At 51.1% G+C, this 23,336-nt stretch overlaps 2 protein-coding genes across 4 annotated transcripts; one reads left to right on the top strand and one right to left on the bottom strand.

Moving 5' to 3' along the window:
• The first annotated feature begins 6,980 nt into the window (after window positions 1-6,980).
• On the top strand, window positions 6,981-14,047 carry LOC133353388 (zinc finger C2HC domain-containing protein 1B-like). Of its 2 annotated transcripts, none has more exons than XM_061569603.1 (10): window positions 6,981-7,042; window positions 8,825-8,898; window positions 9,911-10,033; window positions 10,544-10,691; window positions 10,814-10,959; window positions 11,202-11,307; window positions 11,549-11,663; window positions 12,217-12,315; window positions 12,479-12,586; window positions 13,136-14,047. In XM_061569603.1, the coding sequence occupies exons 1-10, from the start codon at window positions 7,027-7,029 to the stop codon at window positions 13,320-13,322; spliced, it is 1,122 nt and encodes a 373-aa protein (XP_061425587.1). In that variant the 5' UTR covers window positions 6,981-7,026; the 3' UTR covers window positions 13,323-14,047. The 2 variants fall into 2 exon arrangements, with proteins under 2 accessions (XP_061425587.1, XP_061425586.1); XM_061569602.1 differs by lacking the exon at window positions 6,981-7,042 and adding an exon at window positions 7,334-7,604.
• Window positions 14,048-17,299: 3,252 nt separating this feature from the next.
• Window positions 17,300-23,075, bottom strand: ZBTB8OS (zinc finger and BTB domain containing 8 opposite strand). Of its 2 annotated transcripts, XM_061569604.1 has the most exons (8): window positions 22,936-23,075; window positions 20,553-20,577; window positions 20,286-20,407; window positions 19,648-19,730; window positions 19,473-19,525; window positions 19,111-19,147; window positions 18,787-18,866; window positions 17,300-18,476 (listed from the first exon to the last, which is right to left on the bottom strand). In XM_061569604.1, the coding sequence occupies exons 1-8, from the start codon at window positions 23,015-23,017 to the stop codon at window positions 18,458-18,460; spliced, it is 501 nt and encodes a 166-aa protein (XP_061425588.1). In that variant the 5' UTR covers window positions 23,018-23,075; the 3' UTR covers window positions 17,300-18,457. The 2 variants fall into 2 exon arrangements, with proteins under 2 accessions (XP_061425588.1, XP_061425589.1); XM_061569605.1 differs by having other exon boundaries at window positions 17,300-18,866.
• Window positions 23,076-23,336: the final 261 nt, after the last annotated feature.

Here is a 23,336-nt window from a genome sequence, read left to right as displayed (position 1 = left end):
GTGCAGTATGAAAGCACTGTAGAGGAAACCGTTAAAACTGGTAGAACAGGCTCTGGACAGGTAACAATGCGTGAAGTTCACGAGAACAGTAATCGCGGTGGTGGTGGGAGCGATAAAAGTGCGACATGAGTCGGCTGATATTACGACAATGGTTGGGGTGACGAGGTGCATGGGGGGAGAAACATGATCAACCGGATAACCGCACTTTTGGTTCTATGACCGAGATGAGCGCTCCTGCCAAATGTGGCCGCGGCTCTGCACACGCAAGCGTGCACTTTTAACAGCAGTCGTGAATCGCCGGAGGAAAAACGCGACTTTGTCACTGGAATACAAGGTCTTTGGCTTTTCTCCAACGCCGAGGGTGCTGTACAAAAACACCTCCAAGCCATTGGTGAATCAATCCAGCTCAGACATGAGCCGACGCAAGCTCATATTGTCTCGCATTTTACTGAACAGATTTGATTGTGCCAGAAATTCCCGGTGCGACCTGGAATGGAGTTGCAGAGACAGCGCATCACAACTCTTGGGCTTCGCGTGCCCAAGCCCCCCATGGTCCCTGGGCAAGTGTGGCCACTGCCCCAGGGCCACAATAAACTAACATGTACCGCTCTGTGCATGATGAGAAGCTCCACAGACAGAAAGGTAAGCGCAGGATGGAAGCGAACAAGAGTGATAATCCGCGCGGCGGGATGTTGTGGAATCCTGGAATCATTGAATCATCGCACTTCAGCGAAGCGCTGCGCGGTGAGCTGCCCTCATCCGGCTAAAAAAATGCAGCTCGCAAGCAGAAAACTCGCCTCTACTCACAAACGCAATCCTCCCATTCCTCGAGCCAGTCAGAAGCGGCTTCGGGGCGAGCGGGTAACGGTGAGCAGAGGGGGCCTCGGCGGAACCGGCTGAGCGTGCAGCTCAAGGGCCCGGACCGCGGTGCCACCGGCCACGCCGCTGCGGCGGCGCGGGCGGCGCTGGCTGACGCGAGCGTGAAGCTCGCCCATGCGGGACGTTGGGTTCGCGTCGCAAGTTAAATATTTTGTTACGTAATTCCTGACAGAGAAAAGTGGAAAGAATGACGAAATGTGCAGAGGACACCTACGGACTATCTGCCCATGGATCGTGATGATGATGTAATTCCTGGGCCCGTGTCCGATGGCCCACGACCTTCAGCCGGGTCGGTTCTGGCATCGGCCGTCCAGGTCGGAGTCGCGTGGACGTCGGCTGTACTTTGCGCACGGCAGTGGAGCGCAGTGGCGTGGCGATCGAGTGTGCAGGTGGTGCAACTGCACAGGTGTCCACGGGTGAAGGCTCATGCCAACCACGCGACGCCTCTGCAGCATAGCACACGCCACGAAGATGCCATGATGGCAGTTAATGGCACGACAGCGGTGTCCCGAACAAGAACGTTACGGAAGAGCTGACGCGGAGACAGCTCTGGCTTCTCTCTGCTGCCCGATGACAGTGGAGACCGCTGTCAACCGCGTCCCAACAGCAACACGTGGAGGAAGAAGTTGTGGGATATTGATGGAAGATCAAGGACTCCACCAAACTGCGAATGCGATGAGGTGCAAACCATCAGGTACATATATTGCCGGCGACTGCCAAACACACGCGCACTCTGGTGCAGCAAGCGGACGCGCTCGGCTACCACCCCCGGGTGTCGTGGAATGGCTTCCAACATCCAACACACCACTGTCGCCCGCTGCTTGAACGCCATACACACGGAGTGCGAAAGCCATGGCGAGACGCAGAGAGGAATGGAGAAAGCGACACGAGGACATGTGACGTGGAGAAGGACGCGGAGAATTGTGAAGTGGATGGGGATGGCGTCACGCAGCGTCGAGAGGGCGGCCAGAGCGAGGCAGCCGGCGTTGTGAGCTCCGGGATGAGCAGCACGAGAGCCACTCTGCGGCAAGTCAACAGTGGGGCCAGAACAACAATAATAATCAATACTCATACTCATGCCGGCTCTTACTGAGGCTCAAGACTCATGTTTAGGGAGGTCCTGCATTGTTGATACATTTGACCCTTTCCTGTCATGAGTGAATTCATGTAAAAGAAAACGTCATCACCCGAGGGGGTGATGACGATGGTGGACATGGTTGTGCTCTGAGTCACGGTCCTGGTTGAGTATTTGCTCCCGTGAGTTGTGCGTTTCCACCGCGGTCGAGGGCGGTCCGGCAGCAGCAGCAGCAACAGAAACAGGTTAATTCTTCGGTCGGATCTTCGCGAAGTGTCTTGTGAAAGGATATCGCCGGCCCACCACAGTATCTTGCCACCGACTTGCGACGCGAGTTGCGTTACTTCCTCGCTGCGCTCCTGCCGCTGCTGCGATGACGCAACTCGCGGTTTGTGACGAGACGTGGCCCCGAGGTGAATTGGCACCGATCACCGTGCCGCCCTCCCAACGTCCGTGGAGGCGGAAGGAATGCGGGGTCATCGGACTTTGCTTGCTCGACTCGCAGAATCATTAACCCTGGCGTGGAGGAATGCCGAGTGATACAGACGCCCGCTTTGGGGTTTTATCTCCGAGTCAACATTCAGCGCCTTGGGTCTGGCACGACAGGGCTCATTGCCGCCTCTGATTGATGGAATGAGTTTCTTGTCTGCACAGACGGCTGGTGCAGCACTGATATTGAACAGCCTGGCCGATCACCCTGAACCCTCAAAATAACCCTCACCCTGGTAGTACACGTCTGCCCTAAAACCCCACGGTCACCGGTGATCATGCTCACCACAAACTCGACTCCCCCTTGCCTTCTACTCCTTACCCTAACCACTAACCCTAACCCGCATCATGCTCCTACGCCTCACACCGAAACTCACTGTCACTTCTTACCCCGAACCTTAACACATAACCCTTGACCCTGCTGGCTATATTTAATTAAATACAACTCACCCCGAGTCCTTGTGCTGAGCCTGCCCCTCACCCTTACGACTACGCCTGGCTCACATTCATCACCCTAAGCCAATGTATCATCATATTCCTAACCATACTCCTCACCAATAACTCCACTTACCCTCTCACACTACTCGCCTAACCCTCACCCCTCACCAGTGGAATTGCGTGGTTGGTGCACGGCTCCTGGAGCAAGGAATTGGAGTGGCGCTGTCCAATTTCCCCACCACTCCCCCCCCTTGTCCGTCCGACGACCCGCGCCTCGGCTCCTCCGACCCGTGGCTCTCGGCGCAGTTGCACCGCCTGCGCAGCACTCGATCGCCACGCCGCTGCCCCTCGCCCCCACAGTCCGATTACTCATCGGAACCACCCCCCGTATGCCTCGCCGTATTCCTCACCCTCACACCCTGTCAACTCTGATTTAATAATTAATTAGCGCACACCAATTAAGGCGACTGCACGAAAATAACGCTGTGTTTAGTGGGGCCGCACTGTCCCCGTGGGCTGCCGCGCGAAAACACCGCCAGCTCTGAAAAATACCGCAGCAGCCAATTGTATTGCATGAGTGCACGAGGGCTCTTTCCCCTCGACTTAACCCTGTCACCGCCATTCCCCGTTTAAGGTCGTGGCGAAGACGCCAACTGCAGTGCCAATCCCCTGGCCGTGCCCACAGTAACCACGCAATGATGGGCGCCGTCAGCCCACATTTGAATCTGAATTCATTACCCGGAACGCGCCCGGCCTCATCACAGCTCGCAAGCGAAGCGGTGCTGATCCTGGACAGCGCTCGGATGGGCGAGCACGTGCACGCGTCGTCGCAGGGCAGCCGCGGCGCTGCTGCGTTGTGGGTAGCAGTGGGTAGTGCACCCCTTGTGCTGTGCTGCTCTTGCCAGGTCTCTGCTCACCACCTTCACCAACCAGCACGGGAAGTTTGTTCCGGCGACTGCCACGACCCGCACGGTGTGGGAAGGCCCTCATCCAGCAGTGGATTGACGAACGGGCCTGGTGGCGAGACTGGTGGTGGGGCTCGTGATTATCATATCAATAAAATGTATGATACATATTGGAATTCTCGAGCGTACAAATAAATGGAGGTTATTTTTAGAAGAGGTAAAGTGATGTGGCTACAGGACAGAGGGGGAAAGGACACCGGGTTAAGACGATACAAGGTTGTGGAGGTCCTTTCATTCAGTTCATTTATTACGTACAGCCCTGTGAACCAGGCGGCTCTTGAATCGGGTGCAACCACAACAAACAAAAACATGAACAAATGATGGTGATACTGATGATGGAGCTGGAAATGATGGTGGTGGCAATGCAGATGACCGCGATAGAAATGATAGTGGTAGCAATTGTGATTATGATGATAATGATGATTGCTGTGGTGGTGACGGTGACAGTGAAGGTAGTGCTGACGATGGTGGTGAAGCTGCCATCACGCATCAGCTCCTGCCCCTGCGCTCAAGGGCGCACGCCCGCCCACAGCCGGCGTGGCGAGCTGCCGTGATTTGTGGGATCTGGGCGGTTTTGTTGGCTCAGCGATCCTTGATGAAGCGGAAAGAGAACCTTAGTGAACACCACTTGATCCCCCGGGCCAGAGCCAAAAAACAATCCTGCACACGGCATTGCTCAAATATGCCAACGTGGGACCCTCTTGATCAAGAGGCTTGACACTCAATGAGGCTTGAGCACGTGTCAGGCCAAGCGGGTGCAGTACATGAACACTCACGACCAGGACTTCTTCACCCACTGACTATTGTCTGGGGTGTCTGTAGACTGCAGTAGGCAGCACGTGAGTAGTCGTAGCCACAGCCGTAGCGAGGAGGTATACTGGATGTGGTGTGCGGACATCTTTCCTGGTGGTTGGTGCACGATGCCGTGAACTCCGAGGACCGAATTTGATTCCCGGCCACGACTAACGTCAGTCGCGAGTGATGATATGTGAACCTGTCCTGGGTACATCCCTTATCTGCAACCCCCACTGACCACTGCGCCGAAGTGTGGCCAAAACAACCCCCATGGCCTTCGATGTAAAGCTTTCGTGACTGCAAGGATTCATCTTCTTGGTTCTTTCGGTAAAGTCCTGAGGACGGCTGCTTGCGTTGTGGCCGAAACGTCGTGAGAATTGTATTTTATTATGTTTAATTTCTATTATTTTATTATTTCCCTTCTACGTGACTTTACCGAAAGAACCAAGAAGATGAACCCGTATGGCCTTCGATGAGCGGACGTTTTCCACTGGCTCTTACAACCGACCGTTTGTCTGCTCTCTGCCGCAGTCACACGAGCATGAATCCCCTCCTCAGATCGGCCTCTTTTCCTATTTCCCATGGCTGGATGAAGCCAAGCGATGGGGGCATTCTTGTCCAGATGTGGCCACGCGTGCAGCTAGAAGCAGCGGCGGGAACCTCCTCCGCACTCCGGCAAGCCTCGCATCCATCGCCGTGCCACCCCTGCAAACGCTGTGGGGGACAGAGCACAGCACGGGGCTGCCTCGTCAATCCTGTCAAGTGGAATGGTTCACAAGCTTTTCCTTTTAAAGCGGCTCAAGGGGGGGGGGGGGGGTGAATGTTTGTGGACAGCGCTTTGTCAATCCAGTCCAAGCAGACGGCTTCTCCACACTACGTGGGTCATGGGAGCTACTTGCGAAGATTAATTTCAGTCTGGATCTGTCAGGGTTGGTGACCCGGACATATATTTTGCAGCCCGGCGCACCGCATCAAGTATATCCCCTCGTTCTGGTTGTGTAAAATAGTCACGCGCCACCTACTCCCGTTTAACAACTACCCGGAGAATATTCACAATGAAATTAAGTCCAGGTTATTTGACCATACTTCACCGAGTTGGGCCGGTGTGTGAAGAAGGCAAGGGGTGTTGCTGCCCTCTGCTGCTACCCACACGGCATTTCACGCTGCTGGCCACTGCTCTCAACAGCTGTTTCACCATGGGCATCGACCCTCTGGGCTTGTTCTGTTTCTCTGCTGCACGACATCTTGGGTACACTCTGTGTGTGTGTGGGGTACACACTGTGTGTGTGTGTGGGGTACACTGTGTGTGTGTGTTGGATACACTCTGTGCTTGTTGGGTACACTCTGTGCTTGTTGGGTACACTCTGTGTGTGTTGGGTACACACTGTGTGTGTGTGTTGGGTACACTCTGTGTGTGTGTTGGGTACACACTGTGTGTGTTGGGTACACACTGTGTGTGTTGGGTACACTCAGTGTTTGTGTTTGTTGGGTACACTCTGTGTTTGTTGGGTACACTCTGTGTGTGTTGGGTACACTCTGTGCTTGTTGGGTACACTCTGTGCTTGTTGGGTACACTCTGTGCTTGTTAGGTACACTCTGTGTGTGTGTGTTGGGTACACTCTGTGTTTGTGTTTGTTGGGTACACTCTGTGTTTGTGGGGTACACTCTGTGTTTGTGTTTGTTGGGTACACTCTGTGTTTGTGTGTGTTGGGTACACTCTGTGTGTGTGTTGGGTACACTCTGTGTTTGTGGGGTACACTCTCTGTGTGTTTGTGGGGTACACTCTGTGTTTGTGTTTGTTGGGTACACTCTGTGTGTGTTGGGTACACTCTGTGTGTGTGGGGTGCACTCTGTGTTTGTGGGGTACGCTCTCTGTGTGTTTGTTGGGTACACTCTGTGTGTTTGTTGGCTACACTCTGTGTTTGTGTGTTTGTTGGGTACACTCTGTGTTTGTTGGGTACACTCTGTGTGTGTTGGGTACACTCTGTGTTTGTGGGGTACACTGTGTGTGTGTTGGGTACACTCTGTGTTTGTGTGTTTGTTGAGTACACTCTGTGTTTGTGGGGTACACTCTGTGTGTGTTGGGTACACTCTGTGTTTGTGCACGACGATTTGGCGACACCTCCTGTTGTGTTCCCATATGGATACCCTTATTTTACCTCTACAACTTCCGGGGTACACTTCGTGTCGCTGCTTTGTTACACGCTGTGATTGGGTACACTGTGGTTGTTCTTCTTCTTGGGTACACTCTGGGAAAGCGCCGTCTCCCTGGCGATAGGGCGGGAGGAATTATCGTGACGTCATGTCGTGGCCGTCGCCCCTGGAGACGGAGAGCCAATCGGTGCGCGCGGTATTGGCGCGGGGGGGCGTTGCCATGGGAACAAGATGGCGGACGAGGACGGTAGGTGAAGCGTCGACTGCTGCTAGAGAATGGGCGATGAGGCCTCGGCCAAGTCCGCGCCTCGGGGGCCCCGGAGCCCAGAGGCAGAGCCGGGTCCTGAGACCTCAGCATCAGCCTGGCCGGGCCCTGAGACCTCAGAGCATCAGCCTGGCCGGGTCCTGAGACCCGAGGGCAGCGCCCGAGGGCAGCGCGGCGCTCATGGGCGGTGACCCAATGGCAAATCGGCGCGCGTGTTGTCAGACGAACAGGGTTCATAATAACAGGGCTTTTTATACAGGAGAGGTTTGGAATATTGATTCTGGGGGAATGGTGTGGCTTTAAATAGTAGTGGGGTCAGAACAAGAGGGATCATGGGCGTGCAATGCGACGCCGACTAAATTGCGTGCGGACCCCGCGCCGTGGAGGCGTCTCAACGGGAATTTGCGCCCCAAGCAGATGGTGGGAGAAGAGGGGACCTCGAGACTGGCAGAGACAAGCACTGCGACGCGTATATCGAGAGACAGTGGAGTGGCAGATGCTAACACGGGACACGAAGACAGCCAGAGAGAGAGAGAGAGAGACGGTGACACAACTGGAACACTGATATGGACGCTGGGCGAGGCAAAGACATGACGAAAATAAAGACACGGGTCGACAAGAGAGTTGTACATAACAGCTATTTGGGTTTTTATAAGAGGAGCGGTGTTAAACAAGAAATATGTTCAAGTATATGTCAAGGTTTAAAACACGGGTATGTTCAGAACAGGTGCAGATTGTATATACGTGGGGGTTTCGGAACGAGGTTGGGGGTTGGGAACGGCAGTGGGTTGAGCCAACGTGAGACCCACCACCTCCACCCCGCCGCCACCACCACGCCGCCACCACCCCGCCACCACCACCTCCACCCCGCCGCCACCACCACGCCGCCTGACAGCGGACAGGGCGTGTGCAGGGCGAAGAAGCTGTTTCGACTGCGCTCCTCTGGGCTGCAGGGCATCTTGACGAATCTGGAAATGCGCCAGATGTGAAATCTCCGTGGCAGGCAACTGCATAATTTGCAAAAGCAATAACAAGCAATAGCTTGCAGTGGAGTAGCGTACCGAGTTTACAGGGGCCCCCTTTTTAATTTCTTCCACTGATGCGCAGTCTGCACCATTCTGAACAAATAACGATGTGTTTTCTTACCACGCAATTCCAAGTCTGTAAAATGCATTTGCTGTAAAACATACTTTATTCACGTGCTGCATTTTGTAGAAAGTGGTTTCTGTCCTTGCGGATGTGGGGAAAGAAGCTGAGTCCACTACGATGGCCAACATTGTAGACAATCGTCGACTTATTTTCATCCAATCATAGACCTTCCTTGGGTTTTAGATGATGGAATGTTTAGGGGTGCCCCTTGAGTTTTTTGTGTAGGTTAAGGGTTTGGGGTTAGGGTTCTGGGTTACATTTAAGTATTCAGAGTTAGAGTTTGGAGTTCAGGATTAGGGATTTTGGTTTGTCGTTACAGAGAGTGGGTTTGTGTTTAGGATTGAGGTTAGGAGCAGTAGTACTAAACGCTACATTTATTGCCCAAACACCTGTGGCGACAGTCCTACTTCAGAGTGCTATACTTGCCCAGCATCTGGGTCGCTAGTAGTCTTGGCGTTTTCGTTTTAGCAAAGAGTGTGTGAAATGGATCACCAAGACGCACCACATGTCACGGGCGTGGCACGTGGGTCACGGGCAGCTGTGGCTCCATGGGAAGTGCCATGCTGCAAGCCACCCCCTACAACTCACAACTCTGTCCCTGTGCTCTCGTTGCAGAGTACATCGGTCCAAGTCGGGAGAACTACTTGCCATGCAGCGTCTGTGGGAGGACGTTTGCGCCGCAGAGCCTGGTACGTTCGCGGGTCGTGAAACGTAATGAGATGAGCAACAGTGATGAGTTAATTGTAGTGGTGGTGTTCCTTAAAAACAACCGGCTCATCGCAACACCACGACATATAGGGATGTCTTCCATGTTTTACGGATTCACCCAGAAAATACTAAAATCAGGCCGAGTAATGAAATGTTGGACAATCCGAAAAAAACATTGTTACAAGGAAAAAAAAGTGACTTGATCAATGTCACTTTCGCTGTTTTCTTGCCAAGAATGGTGTAATGTGTCATTGAGTGATGTCACTTTTGTGAGCCCAAGACACATAAATAATAAAAACACATCCGAACATTTCCTTAAAAATCCGAAAGTTATAAATCCAAAACATATCTCTAGCACCTCTAGTCAGCACGGATGGCTACGTATGGTGCGAAAGAAATTAAACGTACATACATATATAGGGAATGCATGTAAAAGCAAAAAATACGAGTTCTGAAATACTAATATACAGTTTAATTTCTGAGTCATCCAGAGGCCTCTAAGTCAGACCTCTGCAGAGTCCAGAACAGCATTACAGCAACACGGTGTAATTGCAAGAGCCCATAGCTGTCAGTTTATTGTACTTATTTTACGTTCATGTTTAGTAAATGATGGCTGAAGTAATTTTCAAGTCAAATATTATTGGGCAGGTGGTTTCAAATACTTATTAATTGTATTGAAACCTATGTCTTTTTTAGTTGAACAATACATGATGGATAGATTTCTAGAAGGCAGAGAAGTTTTTCAGATGACATTCTCGTAGAAATGCCAATGAAAACACTTCGTATCGAGTCCAATGCAGTTGTACCTTCAACCTTCATTTGTAACTTACAACGTGTGCGTGCAATGTGTGGAGGTGCCCTTGTGTTTCACGTACGCTGATAAATTCCCTGACGTGGTGTTTAGACGCCGAGTGCACCGCCAGGCTTGGGAGGGTGGCTCTCGTGGAGGCTGGTTCCGCTGGGGCTGAGTGTGTGCGGGTGGTTGTTGTGCAGAAAAAGCACATCAACATCTGTCGCAAGCAAGCCACCAAGAAGCGCAAGGTGTTCGACTCGCAGAGGCAGCGCTTCGATGGGACGGAAATCTCGACGCTGAAACCCAAGCTTGCGTCCGCCAAGGTACGACTCCCACCTTCCTGTCTGCTTGGTGACAACCACGGCCATTTAAATCAGTGGCAGCAGAGTGCAGTGATCTTGGCATTTGTAGATGTGACCCAAGAAGGCTGAGGGAGTGGCCCGTCGTTCTTTGACCCCTTGAGAGCAATAGCTTACTACGATTTAAGATGTACAGATTTGTGAGACGAAAAAGAGATAAACAAGCTATAGAAATGAGAGAGCAGAGAAAATAAATAAAGATGACTGAGATGGAACCGAGATACAAAACTGAGAATGAGAAAGCTGAAGACAAGATGCACGGACTAAACGCCACGTGCACAGATGTTATGATATCCCGGGGTAATGTGACGCCATAATGTCTACACGTGATGCGACGTCACGTGGCCCAGATGCACAAACTTTGTATTATGTGGCCCACCAGAAAATGCAATTTAAGAACCCTGCCTTGAGAAATGGCCTGAATGTCAGTGACAGTTTGCAGCTGTGGCGGTCAGCATTGTGTCCCCTCTGCAGCAGTCACAGCCGCTGCCGCAGAAGAAGTCCAACTGGAGGCAAGAGCACGAGGAATTTGTCAAGACGATCCGCGCGGCTAAAGGAGTGACTCAGGCACTCAAGGAAGGGGGGCCCCTGCCTCCTCCACCTCCGCCGTCCTTAAACCCTAGTAAAGGAAAATCCATGGCCCATCACTTGCGACACGTGACACCGTTTTGTACGGCACCGTCATTAGCGCCCACCCTTTGGTCACCCTCGTGCTGGTGCTGTTGTGCGTGCGGCCCCGTTCAGACTACGTGCAGTGCCCGTGCTGCCAGCGGAGGTTCAACGAAGGCGCGGCTGAGCGCCACATCATGTTCTGCAAGGAGCAGGCGGCGCGCATCGGCCGGAGCGGCCCCTCCCAGCAGGCATCATCCCGCCTAGCGGTCCGCATACAGGTGCCTCCTCCTGCTCCTCCTGCGCCTCCTCAGTCTCCTGTGCCACCACCCAGTCCCACCAGTGTGGAAGCAGTGGTGCCCGAGGGACACTTGCGTGTGAGATTTAATAATTTGTCTCTCTCATTCTACGGTACAATGTAAGGCAGAGTGAGGATATACAGGGAACAGAGGGAACGTGCTGCCAGCCTGTTTTGTTTGTGACAAGAAGCACTGGGTGCTTGCTCTTTTTCTTGCGGTTCTAGTACCGGGCGCCGTCGGTCAAGAAAAAGGACGGGGCGACCTCCTCTCAAATGCCGGCGCTGCTGCCCAGCCGCTCCCACATGGCAGGGACCTCCATGCGCTCTGCTGGTGACTTTCACCACCTCCCATAGCGAACAGTCCTTGTCTTTATCCATAATTTTATCCCAGTCGTGCTGTCATGTGATGAAGTATTCCTTCGTATCAGAGAACGGCATTTGGAAGCTGACATCACAGAGCTTTCATAGGCAAACCCCAGAAGTAAACACTGCGGTTAGATAATATAATCAGTAGTCTTTGAATTTTGTAAGTGTGTGATGTGTGTGGATTCGTCACTGATTTTGTTGTGCAGGTGCCGGTGCAACCGGTGCCCTGGCATCCCGGCTACGCGAGGCCTCCCCAGCGCGGGAGGCGAGGACGGGCGTGGGCAAGGCCAGCAGCAGCAGCAGCACACCGTCACGGGGAGGGTGAGCACGGCACCTCGCACCGGCTCAGTGGAACACATTCACAAATGGTTCTATAGCAAATGCAACAGCTACACAAGCCATCGTCATTATCAGCCAACATCAATCCACTGCTGGATGAAGGCCACCCCAAGCCACTACCATCTCTCATGGTCCTGCGATGGAGCAATCCATTTAGCATCCATGCACGAGTTTATCTTATCGCTCCATTTCCATGGCGGACGTCTTCTGTGGTGTGTTTCTGCCTTGACCACCAGCTATCACCCCTTCTAGTAACGTGTCCTGCCCAAGCCCACTTTTATTGATGGTCACAATTCCGTCTCATTGTAAGTTATCAAATCCATGTGTTCCTCTTTCCGTATCTCAATGTCATTTCAAGCGTGCAATTCATACAATGTGGAAAGAAAAATGAATTTCAAGCTGTATTCAGACAATCAGCTTGTGCCAAGTGCGATCGATTTCCATCGTGAGTTTGCTGGCAGTGTTTCCATGTGCTGTGTGATCCCCGTGGCTCCTTGTGCTCCTTACATGTGACCCATTGACCTGCGGTTCTCAGGTCGACATACGGCCGAGAAGTGGAGTTTGATGGGCCCCCGCTCAGGACAGGACGCTCAGCGGGCAGACGCGTGGCCAGCGAGCTCACGCCCATCCAGCGGTAATGTCCATGTGTGCGGTCCGGCTCTACCTCGTGTGTGTCTACGTGTGTAACACAAGCAGACAGTCATGTGCGACTGTCTGCCATTTCAGCATACAATTAGTAGATATTCCAGCATACCATGAATTGTGGCAGCCACGTGGTACATGCGTGTGTCGCATAGGACGCCGGCTCACAGCCCCACGCCACCCTCTGGGTATAAGAGCATGGGAAGCAGCGCTCCCAGGAGGACCGGCCCCACACGGGCCGCATTGAACGAGCGCAATGACGGGTGAGCGAATCACAGCCATGCAGCATCAACAATGAGCTGTGTTGCAGCCAGGGTCACCACGGTTTCCCTCCCCATTCTCCCAATGCTCAACCGAAGCTGCTTTGTTCTCAGCTGGGGTTTTGCACGTGAACACTGACACTGTCAAATGTCCCGGTTTGGCTGGGACATTCCTGGTTTTAAGGTTGAGTATCCCAGGATTTTTCCATGATTTAAAATGTTCTGGCTTCATGCTCAACTCACGATGTGGGCAATAGGTGGGGTTACCTGAGCAGTGGGCAGCATTGGGAGAGGAGTGGGAGGGGCCTATGATCAGTCGGCATAGTCAATGTAATAAAGGACGAAACCACTTCGTGTGTGGGCAACTAGGCGTGGATATGTAAAAGTGGGTGGGACTGATGGAGGGGCTGCCTGCTCACTGTCTCTGGGGAGCCTCATAAAACCAGTCGCTTGTGCAAGGTGGGTGCGGTACTGGGTGGGGTGCTGTTCGTGCCACGTTGACGTTGTGGTTGAGGTTGCGCCACGTTGACGTCGTGGTTGTGGTTGCGCCAGCATTGGCGGTGCCCGGCGGGACCCGTGGGAGCACTCGAATGGAGACGAGACGACACACGCCAGGACGCCCCCCGGACCCTCCGGTCGCCGCCCCCTGCCGCGCTTCTGCCACGAGTGCGGCACGCGCCACCCCGTCGACTGGGCCAAGTTCTGCTGCGAGTGCGGGGCACGCAGGGTGGCCGCTTAGCCCTGCGTGGCCCTGCGTGGCCCTGCGTGGCCCTGCGCGGCACTGAACTCGCACCTTCTAGCCAGTGCCGGCCGCAGCGCAACGCAGCTCCAAACACAGTGTAGCGCCAACAGAAAGCAACCGCTCTTGCCGTGGCGACGCCACCCAGGCGAGTTAGAGCCATGATGAAGTAGCTTAGTGGTGAGTGACTCTGTAGATGGGAGGGGTAGGGGAGGGCTTATTATTAATATGATTTTTTTTTACGCTTGTTTACCCAGGACAGCCTCACTGAGTCTCAACTCTTTTTCAGGAGGCTTCTGCCAAGTTTACGTATTTGGGGATGATGTTGCTATGTGTGATCCCATTTGAGTAATTTTAGGTAATTGGGATGTTTGGTCAATACCCGTTACATTGAATGTTTTCAGTTTATGAAGAAAACGGCGAACCCTGAGGAAACCCATGCAGAACAGGTGGAGAACATTCAAACTACACAGAAAGGCGTCCGTGTCAGACATTCTACTGTGGCCCTCATCTCTGTGAGGGACCGGTGTTTCCACTGCGCCACCCGACAATTGAAATGGGACGTTTTGTGCTGCGCCTCACTTTTGAGTCACAGAAGTGAGGGGCGTTTATCTTACCGAAGCAATAGCGAGCTGACTTAGCCGTATGATTTAAATACATCGACTCATGTTCGCGAGACTCTCATTCTAATTGTATTATAAATGAATAAACAAGCTGGAAATGCAGATTTGGCTGCTCGATTCAGCTGTGTGGCGAGAGCCCTGACTTCCGTGCCACCCGCGACTGTAGAAGTATCGGCGCCAACGCCACTAAGCCATCACATTGCATTAATGAACGTCGCGTGCACCGCGCCGGCCACGCGGGGGGCCTCGATACACAGCCTTGACGGCTTCACGCCCGCAGTGTCGCATTTGAGATGTAGCACACAGGCATCGCAAGGGCTTCGTTTCTCACGGAATATTTTGAGGGTCACTGGTGTGTGGCTTTTAAGTAGTAGCCATAGTAAGAGATATAATAGATGTGGTGTGCCAGGTGCAGGAATATGTTTCAGATCACTGACCAGAACAGACCCAGCTGAAATGATTCCCCAGGCATCAGCAATAGGAATGCTCGTAAGAGATGGGGTTTTTTCCCCACGAATCAGGGTTGTGTTTTGTACCAGGAGTTTGAGTTTGTGTGGCATCAGGTTTGTGTAATAGTCCCGTCTTTAAACTGTGCACTTTATCCACCGATTGATGTAATCTTTGCACTGAGGTGGAAGGTGTTTAATTAGAAAGGTTTTGATCATAGCTGGTGGGGTGGCAGGAGGGGGGCTATCGCTTCCCGCTTGGCATACTTGCGGGGGTGTAAACAAGAGACTTTAACCCCCCACACTAAAAATAATTTGAACAGAGGCGTGAAATAAAAAAAGTATTTTTTATCCTGGAGGATACAGTAAGATAAAGATGAAGTAAAAAGTATTAATACATCAGAGTACAATTAACATGTACTGTTGATTGCTGAAGCAAAAAAACATCACTCAGTGGAGACGCTGCTGTGGTGAGTCTTGAGATGCAGTTGCGTTTGGTTTCCATGTAAAACCTATTTTTATTGTCTTACACTAAAGCCAGTGGTTCTTAACCTTTACTCCAGCCTTGCACCCCTTTGGTTCTCAATCAGTAATTAATTTATAACGTGAATCCATAGGTTTAATGAAACAAAGTAGTTGTACTTACGTGCCCGTGCTTAATTTGTGTTTCGATGATTTACCTTCTAAAAAAATCTGGCATGTCTCGCACTCCCAGAAAGGACATCTCGCACCTCCAGAGGGTGCATGCACCACAGGTTGAGAACCACTGCACTAAGCTATTCGACATTACTGACAAGAGCAGCATTTCCTCAGGTCAGCCATGGACCCCCCCCACCCCCATTTAACCTTATGTTCCCTCTCCCCCCCACCAAAGAATCACTTGGCCTCTTCACGTGGGTGCCACCCATGGTTCTGATGGATGTAAATTGCTCACCTTCATCGATATTCGTGTACGTCGCCGCTGAACGCTCGTGGTGCTGTGCTGTCCTCGAGCACAGCATGGGGGGAAGTGCTGCCCTAGACGGTGACTGGTAGCGCTCCGAGCCAGAGTTGTGATGATGAGAGCTGTCATCATTGTAACAGTTGCCCTGTATATCTCTGAATTCACTTGGAGCGAAACTCCGGACAGTATCGTGCCGAGCACGCAGTACAACCCGAGGTGGCCGCATGTGCTCGATTGCCGGTGCTGTAACCCGTAGCTGCAGGTGCTTTTGCAAAGGAATGATGGCCCAGCCATCATTGCGGCATTCTCTACTGGACCTGGAAACTCGGTTCCGTATTAACCTCTATGATGCATTAGCCAGCTTAAATCAAGTATTGTAATAACATAATCTTAAACACTAATTATGCAAATATACTTAACCTACCATGCAGACATGCGCGCTGTACACAAGGCTTCAGCCAGTGACACGTCCAAGCCAGACATTGCAGAGGGGACGAATCAATTTGCTACTGGGGAGCGGTAGTGTCATGGTTAGATCGCTGCGCTACGAATCCGGTGACCCGAGTTTGATTCCCGCTCACGGCCAACACCAGTGACAATGATCTGAACCGGTCCTGAGCCTCCCCTAGGTCGACTCCGCTTCAAATGAGTACCTGGTGTGATGTGTATACATCACCAGGGAGACAAAGGCGGCCAGGCGTGGTGCTGGCCACCCACCCCCTCGTGTCGTGCCTGCCTTCATAGATGCTTGCTAATGGCACTTGCCACAACAGATTGTTAAGGCTATTCAGGGGATCTTTATATTTATATGCGTGTACAAGTACACACATAATAGATTACATAAATGTGCAAATATACACGCGCACATATGCTAAATTTAACACGTGCACACAATGGCGGAGCCAGGATTTTCAGGTAGGGGGGTCAACTCCTCCAGCAATTAAAAATGATAGGAGTTGTTAGTAAGGACTTGTCCCTTGATGCGTGTGCGGCGATAGCACAGCCATCGAGGGTCGAATCCGAACCGTGTGTGATCGGCATCGTGCTCGCTGAAGGTGAATGCCTTCAGGGAAGTCGTGTACCGTATACGCAACTGCGCACAATTCTGAGTCACTTATAACTGCTTTGCCGTTACTTATTTCCAATTATGGAATCAGGCTATTGTCCTATCATCTCAGAGTCCCTGACACGTAATAATATGCTACACAGTGGCAGTGGGGGTCGCAAAATGCCGATTTATTACCAATAAACCCCAATGATCCGATCGAAATTAGGGATTTCGATCGAAATTAGGAATTTCGATCGGATCATTGGGGGGGCACGTGCCACCCCCCCCCCCCGGCTCAGCCAGTGCATGCACACATACTGCAATATATACATACTGTATTACACTATGAATAGTATTCTGAATACACATACACAGTACTAACATTGTCATACACAGCCACACATACAACTTTCAGGAAGGAAGCAACCAATTGGTCTGTCTCTGTATGTGTGCGTGCGTGTCTGTGGACATGCGTGCGCATGTTCCGGGAATGCCCTATTCCTATGTGGGTTGGAGGAGGCTGCCTCCCAAGTGGACCTGAGACTCCGTGTGTGGAGGAGTTGGCAGGGAGCGCCTGTGGGAACTTGATACCCTCACAGGCATTAAACAGCAACTGTAAATGCACAACCGTGTCCCATCTCGTTTTTGCAGCACTGAACGCAGCTGTATTGCCCGCATCCATGAAGGGGATCAAAGTTGTCGAAAGGCTCGGCTCTGGAAGCCTCTTGGATTGGCGATATAAGAGCTGTTGTGTGGGTCATTACAACAGTGATATACCGTTTACAAGATTGATTTTGGTAGCCCACAAGGATATATGGTGTGGTCGGGGCTTGCCCAAGCATTCCTCAAGCACCGCCCATGGTTGTCTGAGTAACCCAAATGGGCATTATCTATGGAGATCAGAGGATTGACACGACTTTAATAACCTGAGAGCAATGCACGCATTTATTATGAACATCCAATAGACAGCCACAAGAGACACCCCCTGTCTGCACAGGGTGATGAATTTCCCACTGTCATAGACTCGGCCTGTTTTTAAGGCCCCATGCTCACTGCACCCCACCTCCCTCTGCCATTCCCCTTGACTCGTAGCACACACTGATTAACAGCACACAACTTAAATTATAAATTAAAGTAAGATGGTTTGTACCAGTGTACATCAATTAATAATTAATGTTCTATCGTGGAACCTTTTTTCCAGTATCAAAGTATGAAAAAAAATAGGGTTTACCTTTACGGCAATAAAACAGGTGTTAAGATGTTCAAAATCTAAATAGATACCTTTTGCAAGGAATCCAGTTTGCATTAACCACACGTACTTGTAGTGAACATGCAAAATAACATGCTCTGATAATTAAATATGATAAAAAGGTCCCATGATTTAGCTGCTCACCCCAAACGACACTGACACGTGTGGCGATGTCTTTGTGCTGTTCGCATTTTGGCGTTCTCTGGTCTGACAATGGTGAGACTGGGCCATAAAGAAGGCCGCTGTTTCTGGTGTAGCCCAATCAGTTTCAAAGACTGCATATATTATCAGAGCATGTTTGTTTGCATGTTCACCACTAGTAAGTGTGGTTAATGCAGACTTGATTCCTTCAAAAAGGTTTTTCTATTTGGTGTTTGAACATCGTAACACAACTGTTTTATTGCCAGAAAGAGCAAAGCATATTCTTAATTAATGTTCTACAAAAACATAGCTTTTGTAAAAGTCCAAAGCCACACCTGTGAGATCCATTATAAAATATTATCTTTTCTTTAAGAAGCTCTGATTATAAAGTATCACACCACTGAATTTCTAGAAAAAAATATAAGCGATATGACCATTCCCTGAGCCATGAAGCATCTCCTGTCAGCATGCAAGACCACCACGGTGATCGTGGAGGTGAGATTTGGGTTAACCTCATCCTGACTCGACAGATAAAAGTCCTCAAGTATTGAGAGCACTGAAGGAGTGGCTGCCTCTAACTTGCTGTTTAAATTTTAATCAACGTGGATTCAGTCTGTCAGTGACGAGAGGCGCCGCTACATCCAACTTGCATCCGACAAAGAAGTCAGAGCAAAGTTGCCATGCGTCAGATTAACCTTATGGCGGGACCCCAGGGTCCCGAATAAACCGAAGTCAAAATCGTAATTTATTTTGGCGACTCCGTCCCACCACGCACATAAACGCCGCGACCCACCTGGCGCGAATCATTCTGTTGTCATGTCGTCCAAGCGCAGCGAGAACGAATGCCGTAATCATAAACAAATCTTTGATTAGCGCATCGTGTAGAGTTCGTCGAGAGGAATAGATTGCCGTATCGTTCGCCTTCAACAGACATAAAATGACGTCACAATGCAGTTTATGCGAGAGCCGGGGGCTTATGGGACCCTAGGGTCCCGCCATAAGGTTCAGATGTCGATGATGACAAACACATCGTTTTTATCCTCCTCCTCGTGGATCTGCATGGCTGAGTAGGTGATGGCCTTCACCTCCGTGCCCTGCACCGCAAACGGCACCGCACACGGCATCAACAAACATGGCCGCCTCTACACCCAGCCCGGCCACTGCATTCTGTTATTTCATCACATTCATAAATGGTACCAAAGTAATAGGTATACGACACAGTTAATTGGTGATTTGTATATTATTTCTTCAGAAATGTGTATTTTACCCATTTCTGCCCGTGTCACCATGTGTTTTTGTAGGTGCTTATGAGTGGTGAGGGGACAATGATCTCCTCACCTGTGGATGCTTCTCTAGGTTGAACTCCTCTCCCCAGCTGCAGGGTACATAAAGGGAACACGAGACACAGGGGAGACAGGGGAGAAATCAGATGCACGGACAAGTCATACTGTGTTAACACCACAAAGGAGAGAGCATCAAATGTTCACATAACAAAGTGACAACTATATCTGAACATCTGTGAAAAAGAGCTTTTTAATGCTCATCGGAATCCTCCAGTATAAATAAAGATCCTGATTCTGATCCCTTTGGTGGTGCTTTTTACCTTGGAAAGTTTGTGTAAGGGTTACCAACAGTGATATATGTATTTGTTCTCAAAGTTGCACGAGTAATGAAGCATGCAGAGGTAGCGTTGCACTTACCCAATTGAGCGGATTTTGAAATTGACTCTGTCCAGACTCACGACTTTCACCTCCTGAAAAGACAACCCAAGACAATATAAGTTACAATGGAAACTCTCGGTTTTACTGCAGTGGATGTAAACGAGTGTGCACATCGATGTCCGAGTGTAGCAGCTGCAGGGCTGATTGCCTCTACCCTCGGGATGAAGAATAAATCGGCGCAGAACTTGTAGAGCCACGCATCCATGAACTGGTAGAGCAGAGACATCATGTCCTCACCTGTGGAGAGATGCACGTCGCCAAGGGCTGTAAAATCTACCACCCACGACGGAACCACAGCCGGAGGAAAACACCAAAAAACCTCCATTATGGAGGTAAACCGTAGATTTCTGCAGTTGTGCTTCATAGCTCCCGGGTGTGTTTTTGGACTGTACTTCGTGTTGTCTTGCACGACCTCTGACGTTTTCGTCCATGTGCTGGGAGATTTTTCAGGAAGTCAATTTAATTGGAGGCCAAAGATAATGCCTCTGCTTACGATAGAGTTTTGCCTGAAATACGTCTCCCAAATTAAGATGGACATTATTATCTTGTGTGTGTGTCCTACGTGTACATCTAGCATGGCACAAGCACCGCGGAGACATCAATACCACTTGGTGAATGGCGCCTGTTTTAGTCCCTTGTGAAGAAAAGAGCTGCAAGTGCTAAAGTCAGTTCCTGAAGAAGCTCCCAGCACGTGGAGAAAAACGTTGGACATCTTTCCAAACAATACGCGGAACAACCCGGAAATGTATCGCAGAGACAAATGCAAAACTCCCTCGTGGACAATGACATTACCTTCAGCCTCCACCTCCACCGTGTCCAGCGGCTCCACCACCTCGATGTCGCTGATGTAGCCGAACATGGCCATGACAACCTGCTCAAACGACTCTTCCAGCGTGTCACCCCACGCGTGCAACCTGCACACCGCACAATGCTCAGGGCACACACCACAAAGCGCCGTCAATGTGAGAGACGTGGCCCTCCAGGGCATACTGACCCTACCAGTTCTTGCAAGGCTAGGAACATACTGAGAAGCGAAGCCATGGAGATGCGAGTACTCACTGCACGTCTGCCGTGTGGTCCAGGTCTGTGGAGCAGAAGGACCATTAGTAGCACGGCAAAGCACGCGGGCATTGTAACGTATGACACGAGCGCAAGACAAATGCCACACTATATATATATAAAAGTAAAAAATAATTGTGTGTGGGTTTGTGTGTGTTAGCGTGCTTGTGAAGGATTTGGCTCTCCAACGGTGGGGTTTACGCAAAATAAAAATAGCAAGGTACCACGCCGTAAGCCCCGCCGTGAGCAAGCGCTATTCCTTTTTCACATCCGTCAAGTTTAAATTAGTTTAGCGATTTAGTGGGATTTTTGTGTGCTTTTTATTTATTTATTTATGACGCATGCACGACCATACCAACTCACGCGCCTTTGGTGGGGGGGACGAACCATGCCAAGTCGCACCCCTTCGGTGGGAGTGAGGGGGACATTTTCTTTCGCGTTAAAAATGCTAAAAAAATACTCTAAACGCCGAGGTAAATTATTCACTGTGCGATGTCCCCCCGACCCCGATGCGTGTAATTATTACTACTATACAGTCGGTAGATGCTACCACTATAGGCCGTAGATATTACTGCAGAGCGGCCGGGGAGATCGTGGCTGTGGGGGGGGTCAGGGGTAGCAGCCCAGCCTGCCAAGGTGCCACCTTGGTCGGCTGGACAATCTAAGCCAGGCCGGAGGCTCTGCACGGGACTAGGCCTCACCATGCCACTCTGTCAGGTGAGTACTTTGTGCTATAGAGTCGATAAATACTGCGTACCGTACCACGTCGTTGTCCACTCATTGACATGCAAATGTTTTCTCTGCCCCCTCCCTCTCTCCGCCCCCGCCCCCTCTCTATATATTTAAGGCCCCGTCAGAGACGACCTCTCTCTGTGTATCTTTATGATGTCTGTCTGCTTATATGTCTGTCTATAGTTTTCTGGTTAGATTTTTGTTGCTATTTCTTTTATACCTGATGATGATTGCTTGTGTTGCAATCGAAACGTCGTAGTATGCTATTATTTAATTTATTATTTTATCTTTATACGTGACTTTACCGAAAGAACCAAAGAATACTGCTATAGAGTCAGCATGTACTACTGTAGTAATAGCAAGTACCACCACAGTCGGTATGCACTGCTGTAATCATAGCAGGTACCACCACAGTATGCACTGCAGTAATTATAGCAGGTACCGCCACAGTATGCACTGCTGTAATCATAGCAGGTGCCACCACAGTCGGTATGTACTACTGTAATCATAGCAGGCACCACCACTATGCACTGCTGTAATCATAGCAGGTGCCACCACAGTCAGTACGCACTGCTATTAGATTTTTAGGAGTAGTTTGGAAATATTTTTTTGGCCCGGACAACGCCGGGTACTTCCCGCTAGTGTAAAAATAAAACACGATTAAACTGGTAGAGCTTACAGATATTCACACAATTTTTTTAAAGACGTGCAATCAGGTGTCAGCAGAAGTGAGTGCAGTAAAATCCATTGAACTAGCAGTCTATGCTTCCACGTCTGAAATAATGATTTTAACTTGGGACGTATTCGCTCGCTGTCGTAGAAATAGAACGCCTCAAGCGCGAGGAGCCACAGACAAGCGGGGAGGCAGCAGCGAGGCGAAAACCCAGCGCCAACAATTGCCCAAGCTCCGCGGTCCTATATATTAAGATGTTTTAAACCAATCAATGAGTTCGGTATATATGTGGGGGGGGGGGGGCACCTGGAGAAAACACGCGTGCGACGGGGAAACTTTCCCATACAGACGGCGCAGGCGGAGTCCACATTTTTGGCTGTACTGCCATCTCCTGGCGAGCCACGGGGTGGCACCTCGATGCCCACAAGAAGTGAGTTTACAAGAAGTGCGATGATCCAACAACAATCACCACGACCTCCAAAGTGCTGGATTACAGGCGTGCGCCAGAGCCGCCTTCACCAACCCCCACTGATAAAGAGTGGTGAAGTATAGTCAAATAACCCCCACCACCTACACATCATGAAGAGGCCCTCGACCGGCAATGAATTAACAAGTCACCTCTACAAAAGATGACTCTACAAACCAATGGACACTCCCTGTCGCTTGATGGCGGTCGTGGTGATGCTGTTAATGAGTCGTGGTGGTGGTGATGCTGTCGATGGTGCAGTAGGTGGTGCAGTAGGTGATGCTGTAGGTGATGCTGTCGATGGTGTAGTAGCTGGTGCAGTAGCTGTAGCTGGTGCTGTAGGTGGTGCTGTAGGTGGTGCTGTAGGTGGTGCTGTAGGTGGTGCTGTAGCTGGTGTAGTAGCTGGTGCAGTAGCTGGTGCTGTAGCTGGTGCTGTAGGTGGTGCTGTAGCTGGTGCAGTAGGTGGTGCAGTAGCTGGTGCAGTAGGCGGTGTAGAAGTGTCCGCCGCTCACACTCGTGCTTCTTGATCACGGCAGGATACTTTGCTTTGATCGCCTTCTGCTCCTCGCTTATGTCGTAGTGCCGCGAGTCCATCGCTCCGCGCACCGGGGGTCCCACTCGTGGGGGGGGGGGGGTCCTAGGGGGTCCCACTCGTGGGGGGGGGGGGGGGTCCGGGGGGGTCCGAGGGGGTCCGAGGGGGTCCGAGGGGGTCCCAGAGGTTCGGTTTCGGGGATCTGTCCGGAAGCGCGTCCAGGACGCGGCGTGAGAACGAGGAGCTGCCCGTGACGTCAGAGCGAGTGTAGCAGCCGGCGTCAGGGCGATAGGGGGCGGTCACACAGGGCGTGTGGAACCCGTGTGTGTGTGTGTGTACACCGTGTGTGTGTGTGTACACCGTGTGTGTGTGTGTGTGTAC

The sequence above is a fragment of the Lethenteron reissneri genome, chromosome 43 (assembly GCF_015708825.2).
Source record: "Lethenteron reissneri isolate LAM-NWPU_2019-01 chromosome 43, ASM1570882v1, whole genome shotgun sequence".
NCBI lineage: Eukaryota > Metazoa > Chordata > Hyperoartia > Petromyzontiformes > Petromyzontidae > Lethenteron > Lethenteron reissneri.
Note: the sequence above shows the minus strand (reverse complement) of the source record. Positions and strands in the feature narration are given on the sequence as shown.